The following is a 20,272-nucleotide window of genomic DNA, read 5'->3' on the forward strand; positions in this document are numbered from 1 at the left end:
GGGGCGAGGGGTCTAGCTGAGTAAGATGAATAACCATGAGTGGTGCATAGGTCCTGCAGAGCTCCAAGACTAGCAAAGCCAGAATGAATTCTGCATTTCTGCAAACACTGTAGAATTAGTTCTGTGAAATAAAAGATCTTTCATAAGGATTGCAGAATTCAGCTATTCATGGTCAGAGTTCTCTGGAGGGCCCCCCCCTCCACTGCTCTGCATCTAATAAAGCGCTTTCTCACTGATCTGCCCCCCATAGCCCTTACCCCGGTTGTTGCTCGGTGTTCTTTCTCCTCTTCATCTAATCCAGTCGAGGTGGTGGCTAAGACTCTGTCAGTGTCATCCTAAGCAGAGTCATGCCCTTTTAAAACCCATTGACTCCCATGGATTTCGAAGGGCGTAACCAGGGCTTTTTTTGTAGAAACAGCTCCGCAGGAACTCATTAGCATATTAGGCCGCACCTCTGACCATGCACCTAATTGGCATATTAGGCCACACCTCCATGTTACCAGAAGCGTGCTCATCCAGCCACACCCACCTTTTGCTTCTTATTCTGTTAACTTGTTTGTTGTCAAAACCCAGGGCCTTTTTTGTAGCAGGAACTCCTTTGCATGTTAAGCCACACACCCCTAATGTAGCCAATCCTAATGAGTTTCTGCTGTTGGGCGTGGCCTATTATGCTAATGAGTTCCTGCTGGGCGTGGCCAACTTGGGAGCCAGCCGGAACTCCGTTCCTGTGCGTTCCTGCCCAAAAATAGCCCTGGGCGTAACTCTGCTTAGGACTGCCTTATGCATTGCTTAGGAATACCAAATGGGTACCTTTAGATCAGGGCACAGCCACTGCAGGGAATGGCTGTTAAAAATAAAATAAAGGAGAGTCCATTTCGGCTCAGAATACCATTGTGGGAAGAGGAAGGGCTCCTGCCCTCCCCCTGAGCAGTTTGCCACACTGAAATAGTGCTGTGTGTGTGTGTGGGGGGGTTAGTTCTCTGTTTTTGCTGCTCCATCTAGAGTATTCTGTCCATGTGGAGCAGCAAAAATGGGGAAATAACTCCCCCACCCCACCCTGCCCTTCTCCTACTCCATAAAGTGTCATAAGAACATAAGAGACGCCAATGATGGATCAGGCCAAAGGCCCATCCAGTCCAACACTCTGTCACACAGTGGCCAAAAATACCAGATGCCATTAGGAGGTTCACCAGTGGGGCCAGGACATTAGAAGCCCTCCCACTGTTGTTGACCCCCCCAAGCACCAAGAATACAGAGCATCACTTGCCCCAGAGCCCCTATCTATACCTTGTGGCTAATAGCCACTGATGGACCTCTGCTCCTCTGCTGTCTTGAACGGGTGCCTGCTTCTTGCTGGTCCTAGGAGATTCCGTGGCATAAAAACTGAGAGCCGTTTAACCCTCACATCTCTTCTGTGCTCTCTCTTGCAGGTCCAACGCACCCTTCACTGAACGTAAGCATTTTTTTTTTTCTTCTACAGCTTTGAGAAGTCACGATAAATTGGGGGTGGTGGTGTTTTCACGATTTTATCCATACGGGCCAAACTAGGCAATACGAGGAACACAAGTCGGGTCGGGGTTCCTCCCTCTGACTTGCAGTCATGTCAGGGAACGAAAGGTCTCAAGTGCTCTGGGACCCAATTCAGCTAGGAAACGTTGGCGCAGGAGGAGGAGGGCTTTAGCTTTCCTGCCTGGGCTGTTTTCCTGAGCCAAAGTGGCCATGAGGGGGGCTGTTTGGGGCACCCTGTGCTACAGTCATTCCATGTGGAACCCCACAGCAGGATAAAGAGCACCATCTATGGCTGTTTCAGTTTGGGAAAACGGTGTGGGAAGAAAGGCTGTAGCCTCTCTTCCCTCTGTGCCCCTCCTCTGAGCTTATTTGGGCTCCAGAGTGCTTGAGAACTTTAGGTCCCCAATGTTATGTATGATCCCTGACTTGACTCATGTAACATATTTTGTTTAGTTTGGCACCACACAGGTGCAGAATGTTGTATTTTCTAGGATCTGTTTCCACCCCGCCCGCCCCCCCGCCCCCCAGTTTAACTCTCCAAAAAAGCAAAACTAAACAGAGGGCTCTAGACTGTGAAATAAAATCCTGTTAGTTTTGTGACTCCCCTCCTGTTTTTCTGCAACATATTAAGACAGCTGCCCCCCTGTGCCCAAATCAGGCTGGTACTTAAAGCCCTTGGGTAAATTCATATCTGGCATGATGGAGAGCCTGGCGGGATCTAGTCCATGGGGTCGCGAAGAGTCGGACTCGACTGTGCGACTGAACAACAACAATGATGGTGAACTACTGCCACCTAGTGATTAAGCTAAGACTTGTATGGTTCTGGACTGAAGTGCTACTTGCTTGAGGGCAAACTTCATATTACAAGGAAGAGCATGAAACTCCACCCCATCTTAACCTCTCCCCTCTCCAGCAAATTTATATTGTTCATTGACATTTTCAGAACTAAAGGTCACCTTTAATACTTCTCCCTCCCTATTAGAGCAACACGTCAGAACTCAAATAGGCTTGCTATCAGGAAGGAAACAAGGGTGTCCTTACCCTGCGGATCCAGAGGAGTTAGTTGTGTTCGTCTGCTGCTGCAAAATAGCAAAACGTCCAGTAGCACCTTTAAGACTAACAAACTTTATTGTAGCATAAGCTTTTGAGAAACACAGCTCTCTTCATCAGATGAAGAGAGCTGTGTTTCTTGAAAGCTTATGCTGCAATAAAGTTTGTTAGTTAGTCTTGAAGGTGCTCCTGGGCTTTTTACTATCTTACCCTGCAGGTCCTCTGATTAAATTTGCAGTTTAAAAAAGTGGCCCTGACTGATTCATCAAAGGAAGCTTTTGTTTATTATACTTTGGACTAACTGGGTAAACGAGTAACTCAATTTAAAATCCTATTTCCACGGGATTTAAAAGTCTCATTTAAAATAGGGGAGGGGAGGCACAGGAGCTGAACTTGGAGCCCCAGAACTGTAGCTATGGGGACTATGGATTTCTAAGAACCTTGCATTTCACTCACCCCTTTTTTTGGCCTTTTCCAGAGTTTGATGGAGAATCGGGCGGATGACAGCAGGAACTGTTGTGATCACCGGCGGAATACTAGCAACAGTTATCTTGCTGTGTATTATTGCTGTTCTCTGCTATTGTAGGCTACAGGTAAGGGATTGTTCTGCTATGGGACTGTTTCCTTCTGCCTCAAAGGGCAGCTGCAGTTCTTGCAGTGATATCCTTGATGGCAGGCCCTGTACCCAAGCGGGCCAAACAATGAAAAGATGGGTGGAGACCCTAAACAGAAAGTCCTGCCAACTCATTTGCCTTAGAAGTCTGACTATTTCTACGGAGCAGGTGTAACACAGGGGCTTGGCCTGTGAGCTGTGAGCATGGGAGTCCCTGGATGAAGCATCACAGTGGCCACCGACTCACCAGGTGGCCCTAGCTAAGCTGTTACCTTTTCATCTCAGCCCATACGCGTTCAACGTGTGCAATATGAGAATGGTAAGTGCCTAGCCACATGATAGTAAGGTGCCACAGATTTCACATCAAATGTTTTTGACTGTGGAACTTACCTTGTTTGAACGCACGTGGACAATAAGCCAGGTCTGCTGTACTGCGCTGTTAGAATGAAGTAACTTGTCTACCAGTCACAACAGGCTGGTGAACAGACAAGAGTCTTTCAAAAATTTGGCTCCCTGTTCATCCCTGGTGAACAGGGTGTGAGGTGAACTGGCAGGTGTTTGAGCTTATCTACAGGATAAAGTGTTTATGGGTCTGCCCAGGCTCCTGTTGACCACACGTGTGCTGAGAATTCCATGTTGAAATTTAATTTCCTGGAGTGTGGGAGCCTGATTGGGATGGCAGTTTAAGCCTTTTCTCTCACTCCATTTTTCTGACCTGAAATAGTCCCAGGGAGCTGCCATATGCCTTACCGGGGAAACTTATATCTAGCCCATCAGTACAGATAGGTTTCTCCAGCAGGGCAAATACCTGCTCCTTGTGGCCCTTTCCAATCAGGAAAATGATGTGAGGGATAAGGCTTTTCTCCCCCAGGTACCCCAGACATGATCCAAATCTGGCTCTTGCACACCCAGGAATTAAACTTCAGCATGGAATTCCCACTGCAAGTCTGGTCAACAGGACCTGGAACAGACCTAAGTGTCATGTAAAGTAAAGGTAAAGGTTCCCTTGCTCGAAAGCCAGTCGAATCCGACTCTAGGGTTGCGGTGCTCATCTCCGTTTCAAAGCCGAAGAGCCAGCGCTGTCCGAAGACGTTTCCATGGTCATGTGGCTGGCATGACTAAACATGTAGTGTCATGTAGTTAGGCTATAATACTAGCCAGCCTTACAAGGTAGTTGTAAAATTACTGGTGTAATGAATGATGTTATTGTATATGAAACTCTCTGGCCACTCTAAACTCTAAAGAGATGTTGCTGGGGCTGCTTTCTTTTATCTCTACTTAAGGAAGATGGGCCAGGGGGAGGATAGGGCTGCCAAATCCCCCCAGGGGGCGGATTTCCCCCTGCTTTGGAGGCCCGATTTCCGCCGCTGCGGAATCGGGCCCCAGGGGAAACCCCACCCCGGCGTGCACGTCAGCCGGATGTGACGTGATGACGCCGGGCACGCTGGGGGCGGGGCCACAGCCATTTGAGGGCGTCGAACGGGAGTCCCCCGCCGTGAGGTAAAAATGATTTGGCAATCCTAGGGGAGGGACATGAGGGTGGCCATCAGCAACAGCATGACATCACTTCTTGAGGGAACCCTGAAGTGATGTCATCATGCCTCCCTAAGACTTCCCAGAAACTGTACGGTGACACCATAGAGTTTCCAGCGATTCCTAGAGAGGACCGATGTTAAGTTGTGGGGTTTTCCTGGAAGTGATATTACTCTGTGACCCAGAGTCATTTTTTTTTAAGATTATTTTTTTCATGGGACCCACAGCAAGTGGAGGGAAATGAGGCCAGGGACGGGGGATCCCATTCCCCCAGTAGGGGTTGGCTGGCCCTGTCTGTACCTGATTCCGAAACTCTCCATCCTTAAACTCTTCTGTCTTTGTTAATCTGGTCCACACTGATCCACGCTTACGTAACCTCTGGATTGTTGCAGTGCGTTCAAAATGAGGCTGCCCTCAAAGACAACTGGAGGCTTCAGTTAGTTCAGAATGAAGCTGCCAGCCTACTTACAGGGTTCAACCACTATGTACACACGACACTGTTCTCTATACCAGTGATTCTCAGATTTTTTTGAAGTGGGACTTGCTTCTAAACTTCACCTTCTTTTCAGGACTCACCTGCAAAGCACCTCCATGCTTCTTTCCCCCCCTCCAGGACAAAAATGGGGAGTTCTTACAAATGTTTCATCATTTGTCATGTTTAGTATTTATAAATTTACCGAGTGACAGGCTGTCTCCACACATTATGCAGTGGCAAACTCAGGTTTCCCACCGAGTCTTCCAGAGCTACTTCTCCCAGCTTTGTTCTTTGTCCTCTCTTCTGGCCACGCAGGGCCCACCCCCGCCACCCACGGTGTGAGCTCCCTTCCTTCGGTGAAGATCCAGTACTGGATCCGAAACCAAAACTATTGTCTTTGTAAAATGCACTTTGCTGACCGCAGATCCTTTTGCTCTTGCTTTAGTATTATTGCTGCAAGAAAGATGAATCTGATGAAGAGGAAGAGGAGGAGGAAGAGGAGGAGGAGGAAGAGGAGGCCAACTTCCCCCCTCACTCCCACTATGCCATGTGCAATGCTTGCAACTCTCGTATCATGGACGGGCACGGCAACTTCTCCTTTCCGCCCCATGAGCTTAACAAGCAGGGCCACCGGAACTATTGCCCGACCTGTTCCCCCTACAGCTCCCCCTTTTACATACGGACCGCTGATATGGTGCGCAACGGGGGCGAGAGGATCACCTACACGCCTACGTGCTGCAAGGAAATGGGGCTGCCCATCAAAATGGCGACCCTCCAGAGTTACCCGGTGACCCATCACTGCATCATACACGAGACCTTTCCAAACCCGAGGGCTTTTAGTACAGAAGTATGATCGCTGTTTCTCACAGGGTGCTTCCATAGGATCCCCTCGGGATGATGGGGATTTTAAATTTTGTGGGTTTGCAACGGAAACCTTCCAATGAAAATGAAATGTGAGTCCAAGACCTGACATTGCTCCTGATCAGCAAGGTTCTTCTTTCAGGAAAAGAAAGGAACTTGGTAACCCGAGGCTGAGCGTGGCCATTTTGGAGTTTGCAACTGCTCCTGCTGTATCCACTCAAGGGTCTTGTCCAAGGAGGGCTATGTACAGTACAAGCTAACCTGTATTTAAAGACTCTTGCCAGCCCGCTCCCCTTCCCCAGCATCTTTGGTGTCTACACTTGGCAAATCCGTCTTGTCACTCTCTCCAAAGCAATACCCACTGACCTCCCATGACGGGTAATGTGAGTTCACACGAAAGTCAGTCCACATGTAGTCTCTTGGGAACTGCTGTTCCTGGTGATGGTGACAGCATTCGCCAGAAGAATGGCAAAGATCCCTGCTCAACTCACTTCTGTCACTTGTATTCATTGGAAGTGGGTGGAGGGTGGGGTGGGGAAACAGGAAGGGAATGGTCTGGTTATCCTGTCGTCTAAGAATTACAAATGGAATGCTCTCATCTGTATTAGAATGTAAAATAAGGGCGCCGTTCTCTGCTTATTCCACACACATGCACACGGACACACACACTTGCGCGTGCGCACACGCAAACTAAGATATGCAGACGTTAAAGGCCAGGGGAGAAAAGCTGGGAGATGAGGGACTAGTGAGGTGGCGAGCCGGTTCTGAATGGTAAGTGGTGGCTCTTCCATTGCAAAAAAAAAAAAAAAGTGTTTTAGTCTTGCAATCTTCCTTAAGTACAAAGAATCCCAAAAGATATAAAAACTGCTCCACAACAAAGAGCTAGAGTTTTATTTGGTCTCTTCCCCCATCTCCCTTTCCCTCCTGCTCTCAAAGACCTTCCAGAGGGCTGCCAAGTGATATCCCTTCTAAGGAAACTGGGCAAGATGCTCTTTTAACCAAGTCTTAATTTGGGAGGCGGTGTGCTAGGTTCCGCAAGGTAAAGAATACCTGAGCAGAAGGGAGTGTTCATAGCTAAGTACTGAGTTGGACTGGTTTATTCATTTGTAAGATAATTATTGGCAGTTTTTAAATGAAGAATTCAGGATTGGGAGTGTACTATAGTGCTTTATGAATTTGGTACCACTTGCAACTTCACCCTTTGCGAATGCCAAGTACTGTATCTGTATTGGAATAGTTACTGGTTTGATCCTCCAAGGAATGGGGCAAGAGGTCCACCAGGGCCAGCTTTGCCCAGAAGGTCTCTCTTTGCCAAATCATCCAGCCATTTTGGCCTATCTTGTTAAGCAAGCACAAATGGTCCACTTTCCCATTGGGTTGGGCCTCATCTTAAATACAAAATGTTACTGGCATACCAATTTATACTAACGGGATTCATTCCTGAGAAAAGACACGTTCTAATCTCAGTCTGGTGCACAAATTCCAAATGAATTCAGCACACCGGGAGCCCGTGGAAATAAGTATTTAATTATTCCCCCGCAAACTCCATTGATTACATTGACATTTTAAGCCAGTTACAACCATCTGGGTTTCATCCATCCACCCCAATCAGCTAGAGCTCCAATTCTATGAAGAGTAGCTATGTAAAGATCTCTCTAGACAAATACGTGTCTCTTTTTGATCAGGCGGCAAAATGTTGTCGATTGTCAGTGCCATCCAAAGAAGAATTAAATCATTCTGAATCTGAGCTCGTTGGCTTCAATGGCCTTAGAAGGATCTAACTGTGCTTAGGATGGCACGGTGTACCACTTCCAGCTGCCAGGGAAAGATTTCAGGAATTTGGGGTTGCCAGCCTCCAGACGGTGGCTGGAGGTCTCCTGGGATTACAACTCATCCCCAGGCAACATAGATCAGTTCACCTGGAGTAAAATGGCCACCTTGGAAGGTGGACTCTATGGCATTATACCCCACTGAAGTCCCTCCCCTCTTCAGACTCCACATCCAGAATGCCCGGGCATTTCCCAACCTGGAGTTGGCAACCTTAGGAACAATCCACCAGGAAACACAAACTTTCTTGCTTATACAGAACTAACCTGTTGGGGGGAAAGACTAGATCATCATATATAAATGCTACCGCACAGAAAGGTTCCTTGACCTCAGAAAACCTGTTCTGTGGGTGTGGCATTTTTTTCAATTAGAAGGGTGTTCCATTATGCAATCCTTTACATGCAGTCTGAAATCCAGGAACTGTCTTAAAACCCATCGGCCTGTTGGACCACTGCTAGTTGTGTGATAATCCTTGTATGTGTATGAGACCCAAGGACTTCCATATGAGATCTGAGACCTTTTGCGTTCCTGTGTGCAAATATACAAGAATTCACAAGTCTTTGCTGTAACGTATAGCAGTTTCCTCACTGGGCCTACAAGTCTTAAAAAAAACCTGTGGGAATACAGGACGGCCAGGCACAAAGTAGTTTGTCTCTGCTTCGTGGCTGCTGTTATCCTTAAACACAGCTAGTTTGTGGCATTGCTATATATCCTTCCTGCCCTAGCAGCAGGTTCCTGAGTAGGAAGCATCCTGCTTGTCTTTTCCTTCTAAATTTGTCTCCATTTGAATGTGGGCCTCTGTTCTCTCAGTGACGTTGCTGCCTGAAGAGGAGCAGAAAGAGTTGAGGGGATTGTTTTTGTTTGTTGTGAGACAGTTGGTGAACATGTGACAATTCCCCCCCTGTAATTCCTGGCTGTAGAAGGAAGGGATGGGTATACCTTATTTGGAAAGGGCTCTCAAATGGGCTCTACCTTGGTCTGTGCAAAATACGAGCCATCCCTAGGCACAAATGTGATAGGTTCGAAAAGGGAGTGGATAGCAATTTATCTGACCACACCTGGGAATGCAATATGAATCTGCTACATATATCTGTCTGCTGAGAATTCCATACAACTCAAGAATATGCCAGGTATTCCTTGTAATATTTTGTGACTGGGTGAACTGGAAACTGGAGGCAGAAAGGCCAGGTATGGCCAATTGAGGACGATCATTTGGAGCCCCCTCCTCTTCACTGCTAATCCAGGAACAACATATATATATATTGTAGGGGAGTTAATGACCATGGAATTTGGTGAAAATTTTCTATCGCACACCATTTTCCATTCGGCGTCCCCAAAGTGGCCTTTCTGTACAACTAGTTGCTGACCCAGGATGTGGAGAATCAGCAAGCCAATTGGAGAAGAATGGCAATTTACAATATCGGTGAGACTGGCAGAACATATAGGGGTGGTGGTGGGAGTGGCCTATAGTTCACTATAGAGCCCCATTGGCTTTTAATTCTATATTGTCTGAAGGTTTCACGAGTGCAAACAAGAGAGTACCTTCTTGCTAAGTGTTCCTTGTAATGATGAGGCATCTGTTCATTAAAAAAGTGTTGATTTTGCGAACCCAAAAGGCTATGGACTTAAGATTTGCCATGAAAGGTTTCCTGTACTAACTTGGGCCACTGTTCATGACTTACAAGCCATCAGAGAATTCTCAGCATTTCCTGTGTACAGGTGAGGGGTCTGGAGACCAAGTCCTATGTGCAAAGGTTGAAGGAGCTGGGTGTGTTTAGCCTGGAGAGGAGATGACTGAGAGGTGATATAACTACCTTCAAGTACTTGAAGGGCTGTCATATAGAGGATAGTGCGGAGTTGTTTTCTGTTGCCCCAGAAGATCGGACCAGAACTAATGAGTTGAAATCTAATCAAAAAAGTTTTCGGCTAAACATTAGGAAGAACTTTAGCGGTTGTAGATTTTCCACGTTGTATGGCTGTGGTCTTGATATTGTAGGACCTGACGTTTCGCCAGTAGCTGTGACTGGCATCCTCAGAGGTATAACACAGAAAGATGGAGTACTTTCTGTGTCAAGGTGAGAAGAAAAATGGTAGGTAATTTATATCTACTGAGGAAGTTGGGGTAGGGCTGAGTCATTATCTTGTAGGAGTTCCCCAGGCTGTGAACATGCTAAGGAGGTTTTTAAACAGAGATTAGATGGCCATTTGACAACAATGCTGATTCTGTAAACTTAGGTAGATCATGAGAGGGAGGGCAGGAAGAAATGCTGATTGTGTGAACTTAGGCAAATCACAAGAGGTAGAGCAGGAAGGGTTGCATCTGTGCTTAGTTCTTGTAGCCCTTTCTTACATACCCAGGAAAATGCTGATTGCCACTTTGGAGTCAGGAAGCAATTTTTCTCCAGGCCAATTTGGCTGGGGATCCTGGAGGGTTTTTTGTCATCTTCTGGGCATGGAACAGGGGTCATGGGGGTGGGGGGAGACATTTGTAAATTTCCTGCATTGGGCAGGGGGTTGGACTAGATGACCCTGGAGCTCCCTTCCATCTCTATGATTCTATAATTCTGCTGAACATAAATCCCCACATTGCACCAATTTTAAGCGTTTTCCTTCTTCTCACCTGGAGGTATAACTAACGTGTTCATGTGAAGGGGTGAAGAAAACCATGCTGATTCAGATGTTAGGTGAAGACACCATTTTGAATGATTTCCCATTAAGGAAAAAAAATCTGTCGCATTACTAGAATAGTAACCAACCTTTTGAATTTTAAATGGGGTCCCAAACTCCTGATTGGAGAATACTTGGAGATTTGGGGTGGGGGAGCCTGGGGAGGGCAGCGTTTGGGGGAGGGGAGGGACCTCTGCATGGTCTAATGCCTTAGAGTCCACCCTTCAAAGGAGACATTGTCTGGAGATCAGTAGTAATTCCAGATCTCCAGGCCCCACCTGGAGGTTGGCAATCTAACATTACATTTTCTACATTCAGGGAACTTCTTTCTAGTACATTTTCATTGTTTCCTGCCTCCAAGGAACTCAGAGCAGGCATCCTTCTTCGTTCCTTATTTGTTTTAATAGGGGAAACAAAACGTATCCCACCACCTCCCATATGAAGCAGCAGAGCTATATTTTTCCTGCCTTCATTTTATAGCATGTGCAGATCCAGGCTGTGTCCTCATGCAAGCAATGAAAAGGGGTTGAGAATTGTTTTGCACATTGTCTGAGACCTGTTCACAAGTTTCAGTGAGCACACGTACGTTCCATGTACAGTGTGCACTTGGTTTTTCTTTATATTTGCATTGAGCAATTCTCATGTTACATTCAAAGTGTGTACAGCTGAATGTGTGGTTTAGCCCCACGTTTATCTAGGTACTGGTTCCTGGTTTCATTTGCGAAGTAATTGTACTTTGGCTTTTTCTTACAAACACGTGGGCATGCACATGCAGGCTGTATGTGCATTCACTGTAACTTGTGAACAGGCAGTGGCATGGAAACTGTTTTTTTGGGGGTGCTTCTGCTTTTGTCAGTATGGTACCATGTGAAGCTCTGGACTACATGAGAGGTGCCCATTTTGTAGTACATCCGTCACACCAGCATTACCCAGGGTTGGATGCTGGCTTGGAAAAGAAATTTGTAGGGTCCAAACTATCACGTAATCTTACTGGCACAGGAAAAGGCCCTGCGAAGGTCGTATTGCTGCTACTGTAACATGAATTCCCGTCTTATTTGGCATAGTGCATAAGAACAGCTGTTTCACATTTCTGTCTCGATCTCACAGGGATTTGTTCCCAACTAACTTCATTCTACATTGTGTCCGATGGGGCTGAATTGATTAGTATTGGGTAGAAAGTTCAGTTCAGTGGTTTCTGACAAATGTGCCGGGGAATATCTGAAGAGCGATGCACTCTTATTTCTCTTCCTTGTTTACGTCTGGTTTTGTTCCAATGATGATTGCTGTAGTGATCATTTTTTTTGTTTCTGTTTTACCCACATGCCTTAATTTAAACTCCGTTTGGAAGGGGCAAGGCAGTTGCCCCAATTTAGAATGCAGATCCAGGTGCACAGCCACATGGGAATGCTCATCCTACTGTACATCTGGTCCTTGGTGGAGGCCAATATCTTCTGAGGCCACCAGCTCACACCACAAAGTAGAAATAGAGTTAGACTGAGAGGCCTCTGAATTTGAGTGGTAAACAGGTCAAATCGTGTTATGGTTTGTGGCAACTCAGCAACTATGGGGAAAAGGAATTTTTAAAATCTACAGGGGCCCAATTCAGCTCGTATAGCTTCCCCCTGCACCATTTTCCTGAGTCAAAATGGCCTTGGAGGAGGAATTTGCCCCACTACTCTCCAGGGGCTTTTAGCTCAGGCAGGAGCCCCCCCCCATAATGCTACTGTCCTGAGCTGAACTGGACCCCTGTCAGGATTTTACAAATTCCTTTCTCCACAGCTGCTGTGTGACAGTGAGGAAAGCAGGTTAGGTGGAGGAAAACTGGACCTGATTTCACAAATTTTGTAATGTGTGGTTTGGCTCTTTTTACTGGTTGACAAGAATATACAGTTTGAAGCTCGGAAGAAGCACTTTTTTTTTAAAAAAAAAAAGTGGTTTAATTATACCTGGAACTATTGCTGGATATTCCAGATTAGTTTCCATCCAGCACCAAAGTACTCCTGGGGCAGCTTGATTTCCATTTCCAAAGGCAATTTCAAAAACAAACTGGTCATTTAGCATGGGTCCAGAATCAGATCAGTCAGCTTTATGATATCACAATACGGGACCTGCTATCATCACTGTCTATCATGAAACTAAAAAATTTCCCTCAAGGGCAGACTTCCGAAGTGGTAAGAAACATCCCACAATGTCTCTTTCGTAGCTCCCATCTTCCCAAACAGAAGTTGACCTCTCCTGAGGGAGGGACCAGAATATCCCAGCATGCATTGCTCTGCCTTGTGCTACCCTTGTTGAAACCACACTAAGGCATTAAGATGCTAGGGGCCAGTCACCATAGCTCTCTTCTTGGAACACCTAAGGGTGGGTACACACCCTGGAAACTAGCTCCCTGCACAAATAAAATATGGCCATGCCCCTCTTTTTTGTTCCAAGCCTAAGCTGAGACGTCTCAACTCAAGGTGCTGATTGTTCTCCCCCTCCTCATCCCTAGATGGAAACTATTTACAACTGGATCTGTAGCATGGGGGGGGGGAAAACGGAGGACAAGGGATAAAACATCATCAGATAGGAAGCCATCAGTCGAACCACTGTGAACAGAAGAGAAATGCCTGATCTGTTGCCGTTGTTGTTCTCATCTTTGTACTTCCGATCTGTCATTTGATTTTTTAACACTTTTTGTTTGTCGCTCAACTATGGAACCAGACTGGAAGTTATCAAGAAAAATAAATCTGGACTTTGAAATAACTAAGATGGCTGTTTGATGCCTTTCGTCGTGCCTATCGTGAACTCTAGAGCCTAGACCAAAAATCTTCTAGCCTGATGGGACCCTCCTCTTGTGAGCACGCTGGAGTAGGGATGCCATGAATTTTGCCCTGAACATGTTTAACAATTTAACTTGCTTTGTTCGACTATGATGATCAGGCAGGAGCGGGGGGGGGGGGGGAAAGCTACCAAAACAATCTGAATGCCTGCCAAACAAATTACACCTTCCCCCCAAATCCCCCCCTTGCACATCTTTCAAAACACTGCCAAGCCAAATGGGTTGGCGGCTATTAACATTGCTAAGGCCGGGCTCTTTTTGTAGCAGGTACTCAATTGCATATTAAGTGACACACCGCTAATGTAGCCAATCCTCCAAGAACTTACAGTAGCTCCTGTAAGAAGAGCTCTGTAAGCTCTTGGAGGATTGGCTACATTAGGGGTGTGTGGCCTAATATGCAAAGGAGTTCTTGCTACAAAAAGAGCCCTGCGACAAACGCCGAATGGTAGGCTTTTTCTTCAAAATATCATGTTTATGACTGATCTTTATGGTTTGTAATTCACGGCTGCTTCCACACAGTGGTTTCCCTCTCACATTCCTTGCCTCAGCCCTCCTGCCCCCTTCATTCCACCACCACCACTGAAAGACTTTTGAGGTATTTTTTAAAATTGTAGCAGTGAACTCCTTTGCATATTAGGCGACACACCCCTAATGTAGCCAATCCTCCAAGAGCTTACAGTAGCCCCTGTAAGAAGAGCTCTGTAAGCTCTTGGGGGATTGGCTACATTAGGGGTGTGTTGCCTAATATGCAAAGGAGTTCCTGCTACAAAAAGAGCCCTGTAAGTGGTTCTGGTGATCTACTGCCATGGTACACCTAAGGGTACACACTGGAAACTACTGTTCTGGTGATCTACTGCCATGATCTACCAGCTTCTCTGAATTCCCAGCTTTCCTTCTTAAACAATTCTCCAGCTCAAAAAGACCTGCGTTTGAAATAAGTCTCTAGACCAAAAGTCTTCCTTAAAAAAAAAAAGAGCAACTCTGTAGCAAAAAAAGATTTAATTTTTTTTAAAAAGTTAGGAATTCAGAGAAGCAATAGGTCATTAGCAAATTGGTGAGTTTAAAAAGTCTGAAAGAGGCCCTCTGGTGATACTGTGGGGGCAGGAGAACCTCTTTAAACTCAACCAGACTGTGTGAGGTTGTATGCATGAAAAGCCAATTGCCCTTGTGCCCCTCAGTGGGGCTAAAAGTGTTTCAAGCACCCCAGACCAAACTGTTGTAAGACCACTGGGTGGGTCTGCCCTCATAGGAATCCCATGCCCACCCCAATCCCATACTTGATGCTGCCAGAGCTTGCTGTCTGTGGCTTGGTTACTTGCCCGGACTCTTCCACGGACCCATGAATCTCTCCACTTTGGTCGCAAAGCAGGTGTTTATCTCACTCTCTTTATTTGAAAGTGATAACTTTTTTTCTTTTTTTTTGGAAAAACAGTAATCTTCTGGATGAAAAGCTGTTGAACACAGGCAACGTGCTATATCTATTGAAAGTATTGTTTCACACAGCTACCCCATCCTCTGCTACAAATTTCTTCCAAACACCTTCCTGTGTTCCAAGGTGAAGCTGGACGCAGCTGGGGGGGAAAAGGCACCATGTTCTTAAGTAAGGTGTTGGATGTCCTCTATTGTATGGGCCGTGCCATTCGTCCTAGCCTCCATAATTCTTCTGAATACCACAGAAATGACAGGGGTTGTGTGCGGATACTATGTGACTTACAAGGACTGGCTTTGCAGAATCAGTGCAGCAGTGCCCCCTGCCAAAGCCTCAGGGCCTAGTTTCTTCTGGATCTATCAACATGTCAAGTTACCTCAGACAAGCGACTTTCTCCCAACTTTGGATCCTTTATCCAAGGTGAAGCTGGACGCAGCTGGGGGGGAAAAGGCACCATGTTCTTAAGTAAGGTGTTGGATGTCCTCTATTGTATGGGCCGTGCCATTCGTCCTAGCCTCCATAATTCTTCTGAATACCACAGAAATGACAGGGGTTGTGTGCGGATACTATGTGACTTACAAGGACTGGCTTTGCAGAATCAGTGCAGCAGTGCCCCCTGCCAAAGCCTCAGGGCCTAGTTTCTTCTGGATCTATCAACATGTCAAGTTACCTCAGACAAGCGACTTTCTCCCAACTTTGGATCCTTTATCTGCCATATCAAGATGACCTACCTTACAGGGTAATATATGTGAAGGACTCTGAATGCTCTGAAGCGCCATGTAAAAGCTAATTACCAGTATTCTTCTCCAGAGGTCAGAGTTCACCTTGCTGAGCAGAGGAAATAGGACATCCACAGGAGACAGAATCACTACAGGAAGGTGGTGGTTGAAAGTCGCTCTGATAACTCAAGAAAAAGGTAGCAGTCCCTGATGGGGGCTGGGGGTGGGGGGGGTAGGAATTGTGCTGTTTCTCTCAGTGTGGCAAAATGCCCATGTCTGGTTGTGTGAAGCTGGGTCCTGAGGCTGGCTGTGTGGTATGACCTGCTTTGAGAAGGCCTCGTGAACAGGGTCCTTCCGAGTGCCACCTAAACGATTTGAGTTGCTAGGTAATGTTTGGGGTGGGGGGGCAGGAAAGCCCGGCACTTTAGCTGGGTTTCAGTCCAAATATGTTTCTTAGAGTTATTTGCTCCTTTTTTCTGTCAGGTGGAGGATATCAGAGTGCTTTACTTCTACAAGATCTACAGCAGGCCTTCCTGTAGTACCAGTGGGAACAGAGCTTCACCTTCAGGACCAGCACACAGTTGGCTGATGCTTTGTCTTCACAGTCTTCATCTGGAGGGAAACATGATAAGAGATGCAAACTGAGGGCCACAGTGTACATCACAGAGGCATCCAGGTCAATGTTCCTGCTAAGATCCACAGTGTTGTGAGCAAAAATTCTACCTCATGAGTGAAAAAAGCTAGTAGGATTAAAGTTGTGAGTCTACATTTGACTATCACATAAATTAGTTTGTAAAGATTTTAGGATGAATTCTTTTAAACTATATTTAAACTATATATTAAGAATAATTTTATGAGAATAACATTATGAGAGAAAACAGAACCAAGTCAAATTTTACAGAGAATGTTGCCCTCTACAGGGGTAGATGAGGCCTCTGGAGAACAGGCCTACCTGCCCCTTTCCACTATATTGGTAGACCTGGCCTCCGGAGAACAGGTCTACCCTCCCCTTTCCACTATATCAGTAGACCTGGCCTCCGGAGAACAGGTCTACCCTCCCATTTCCACTATATCAGTAGACCTGGCCTCCGGAAAACAGGTCTACCCTCCCTGTTCCACTATATCGGTAGACCTGGCCTCCGGAAAACAGATCTACCCTCACCTTTCCACTATATCGGTAGACCTGGCCTCCGGAGAACAGGTCTACCCTCCCCTTTCCACTATATCGGTAGACCTGGCCTCCGGAGAACAGGTCTCCCCTCCCCTTTCCACTATATCGGTAGACCTGGCCTCCGGAAAACAGGTCTACCCTCCCTGTTCCACTATATCGGTAGACCTGGCCTCCGGAAAACAGATCTACCCTCACCTTTCCACTATATCGGTAGACCTGGCCTCCTGAGAACAGATCTACCCACCCCTTTCCACTATATCAGTAGACCTGGCCTCTGGAGAACAGGTCTACCTGTCCTAGTCCACTATATTGGTATACCTGTCCTCCCGGGAATGGGTCTACCCACACCTTTCCACTATATTGGCAGACCTGGTCACCGGAGAACAGGTCTACTGGCCCCAGTCAACTATACTGGTAGACCTGGTCTTGGACTGTCACCCTGTACTGAGCCTTAGAAAACATACCAGCACTTGAGTGGGTGGGGGGAACTCCTGCAGTCTACTTTGAGTTTTGTTAGTGAAATATGACAAATTACAGGTCAGGTATAACAGAGGTGGAACAATCACTGTCAGAACCCTACCTAACCTAACAAACAGGAAGTTGCTTAAATGTTATCAACCTCCCCAAACTACTTATTTATTCAAACAGTTATAGCCCACCTATCCCTGTGACTCAAGGCAGCTTACAAATCATACTGAAAAGCATAACAGGGGTGTGCAATTCCCCCCCCCCAGCTCCGTTATAGCCTATGGAGACTATTATAGTCAATGGGCCCCATTGGCTATAATGGAGAATTGATCCAGGGGTATCTGGGGCTCGGGGGGGGCCTGTGTTTTGAGGTAGAGGCCCCAAATTTGCAGCATAGCTGCTGGTGCCTCTTCTCAAAAATCCCCCCCCCCAAGTTTCAAAAAGATTGAACCGGGGGTCAAATTCTATGGGCCTCAGAAGAGGTGCCCCCTTTCTCCATTGTTTCTGAAGGAAGGAAAAAGTGCCTTCTCAATTCACTTGTTGGCTGAAACAAAAACCCCTGCACTGCCAGCTAAAATTTTGTGTGCCGGTGCTTAAAGGTAACTTTGATCCAGGTGTATTTATTCACAAATGTGTGTGTGTGTTCAGAAAACTGAGCATGTGGGCAAGGGCTGGTAAACCCTGTCCCCTCCCTCCCCTGACCTTGCTGCATGCTGTTCTATGAAGCATGTTTTTCCCAATCTGACCACAGTACTGAAGATCATCAGGCAAGAAGAAAAATGCTCTGAGCAGCTACTGGTAAGGTAAAGAAAAGGGGCAGGCAGGGTTTGGCTTCCCTTGCCTGCATGCTCTTTTCCTATTAAAAAATATACTTTCTCACGATGCTCACAAATCACCTGTGGATGCTCTTGTCACATGCCAAATTGTGCTGCTAAGACTAAGCCCTAAAGCAAGAACTCCCCAGGTTACATTTCTCTACTACTACTAGGAGGCTTTAGGTAGACCACACCCTCTCAACCTCCACCCACGATACCTGCAAAATAGGGTTACTATTGACGAACCTTACGGAGTTACCATTATGTTAAAAAAAAGAATGTATTTGAAACATGATGAATCTTCAAAAACACAAACGGACTTAGAATAATAAGAACTACTATTACTACTGCAGGGATGTCTGCTCCCTCTCTGATCCTTGAAATCTTGCAAGATCTCTTGGCCCAACATGTGCTAAGATATCTCACAAGGACACCAGCAGACTTGGGCCAATTTTCTTTCAAATATTTAGCTGCTGATTTTAAATCAGTTAATGGACTACAGTCCAGAGCAGTGGCCGGGATTTTTGACTTTGGGGGAAATTTAAATAAGGCTGGGGGGGGGCACCCCCGCACACACCCCCAAGCTGTGTCAGGAGCGATGAGAGAGTAAAAGTTAAATAAAGTGATGAGAGAGAGAGAGAGGTGAGAGGCAAGGGTGCAGCAGGCAGGGCAGGGCGCAGCACAGCTGTGGCGCGCACACACACACACACACAATTAAGCCAGCTGGGTGGGAGGTCGGGAGGCCTGGGTGGTAAGTCGCGAGGGGGGCTGGCCCCAAGATGCCCCCACTGTAGCTACGGGCCTGCTACAGTCTCTCCTACTTTCACAGTTCCCACCTTTGTCTCCCAGTTAGCCTTCCCCTCACATGTTCTCTCTTCTGTCCTCTTTTTTCCCTCATTCCTCAGGACCATACCTTCATCCAACTACACCCAGGGCTATTTTTGGGCAGGAACGCACAGGAACGGAGTTCCGGCTGGCTCCCAAGTTGGCCACGCCCAGCAGGAACTCATTAGCATAATAGGCCACACCCAACAGCAGAAACGCATTAGGATTGGCTACATTAGGGGTGTGTGGCCTAACATGCAAAGGAGTTCCTGCTCCAAAAAAAGCCCTGGGTTTTGACAACAAACAAGGTAAACAGAATAAGAAGCAAAAGGTGGGTGTGGCTGGATGACCACACTTCTGGTAACACGGGGGTGTGGCCTAATATGCTAATGAGCTGTGCTGTCATGGGAGTGGCCTAATATGCTAATGACTTCCTGCTGCTGGGTATGGCCTATTATGCTAATGAGCTCCTGCTGGGCTTTTTCTACCAAAAAAGCCCTGACTACACTCATTTCTCCTTTTACTGCCTCCACTTTTACAATGTCCTTGCTTCTCCCGTCTCCTCCTTTCCTCGGCCCTTCTGTTTGCTCTGTCCTGAACAACTCAGCCGATGGCAGCCTTCTGCCCACCCCCCCTTCTGTGACATAATGGCAGCTCAGCCAATCACTATTCACCACCATGACCACCACAAAGACCCCAAATGCATGACAATCAAAATTAGCAACGACACTTCCTTCCTCAAGTTCACAAGAATGTCCCATGGGAAATCCCTCTTCTTTACCTGGAGCATCTGTAGGGCACAGTTGTAGCTGGCAAATCTGCTTGGCTTCAGGCTTGGAAGATGAATCGCAGCCGTGTCCTAGAGCTTCTCCTTGGTAGCATTTCACCTCTCGGACCCGCAGGCCTGTGCCACAGGTCTTGCTGCACTGTGGAAAGATGCATTGTACATGACTATTCGGGGTGTAGCTTCAATCAAAGCACAGCAAAGCAGCTGGGGTTCCTGCAGGTAGCCCTAGTCAGGTCCTGATGGACAGCAATGATTGTTGTTTAGGGATATGAGACGGGAGGACTGGACTGAGTCTCAGACGCCCTTTCCTGAGCAGCACAGGAATACTACCACTGATGAGTGACATGCGGGCAGCTCTGACCGCTGGATCAGGTCAGCAACTGCACACAAAGCACCCATCCGTATGAATAGCTGCTTCTTGCACAAACTGTGACTTTTTTGGGGGGGGGGAGGTTTCCCATTAATGGAGCCTGCATTGTAGAACTGAGAGGGTGAAATGCTAGTGTGGGAGGTGAATGGGGGTGGGGGTGGGATGTCTGCATAAAGGTGAATGAGACAAATCCGGTAGGATGGTTATGATCTGTATCATGCAGGATGCTCGTGTGCATGAGACTGGGTTGGTTTCCATTGTTTTGCTTTGGTTATATCAAGTTTAGCACAAGGTACGTTGCTTGCTTGGACACCAATATATCCAGTTATAGC

At 46.8% G+C, this 20,272-nt stretch overlaps 2 protein-coding genes across 2 annotated transcripts in view; one reads left to right on the forward strand and one right to left on the reverse strand.

Moving 5' to 3' along the window:
* Window positions 1-6,033, forward strand: part of FAM163A (family with sequence similarity 163 member A) — an 8,406-nt gene extending 2,373 nt beyond the window's left edge. Inside the window, exons 2-4 of the mRNA XM_015429153.1 lie at window positions 1,431-1,453; window positions 3,038-3,152; window positions 5,626-6,033. Coding sequence (XP_015284639.1) covers window positions 3,060-3,152; window positions 5,626-6,033 — 501 coding nt within the window. The 5' untranslated portion in view covers window positions 1,431-1,453; window positions 3,038-3,059. The remainder of the gene's footprint in view (window positions 1-1,430; window positions 1,454-3,037; window positions 3,153-5,625) is intronic.
* Window positions 6,034-14,851: 8,818 nt separating this feature from the next.
* Window positions 14,852-20,272, reverse strand: part of LOC107125696 (ADAMTS-like protein 2) — a 39,008-nt gene continuing 33,587 nt past the window's right edge. Inside the window, exons 16-18 of the mRNA XM_015429148.1 lie at window positions 19,565-19,709; window positions 16,047-16,116; window positions 14,852-14,927 (exon numbers count right to left, since the gene is read on the reverse strand). Of these exons, the coding sequence (XP_015284634.1) occupies window positions 14,852-14,927; window positions 16,047-16,116; window positions 19,565-19,709 (291 nt within the window). The remainder of the gene's footprint in view (window positions 14,928-16,046; window positions 16,117-19,564; window positions 19,710-20,272) is intronic.

This window comes from Gekko japonicus, unplaced genomic scaffold (genome assembly GCF_001447785.1).
Source record: "Gekko japonicus isolate JY-2015 unplaced genomic scaffold, Gekko_japonicus_V1.1 scaffold2450, whole genome shotgun sequence".
NCBI classification, from domain to species: domain Eukaryota; kingdom Metazoa; phylum Chordata; class Lepidosauria; order Squamata; family Gekkonidae; genus Gekko; species Gekko japonicus.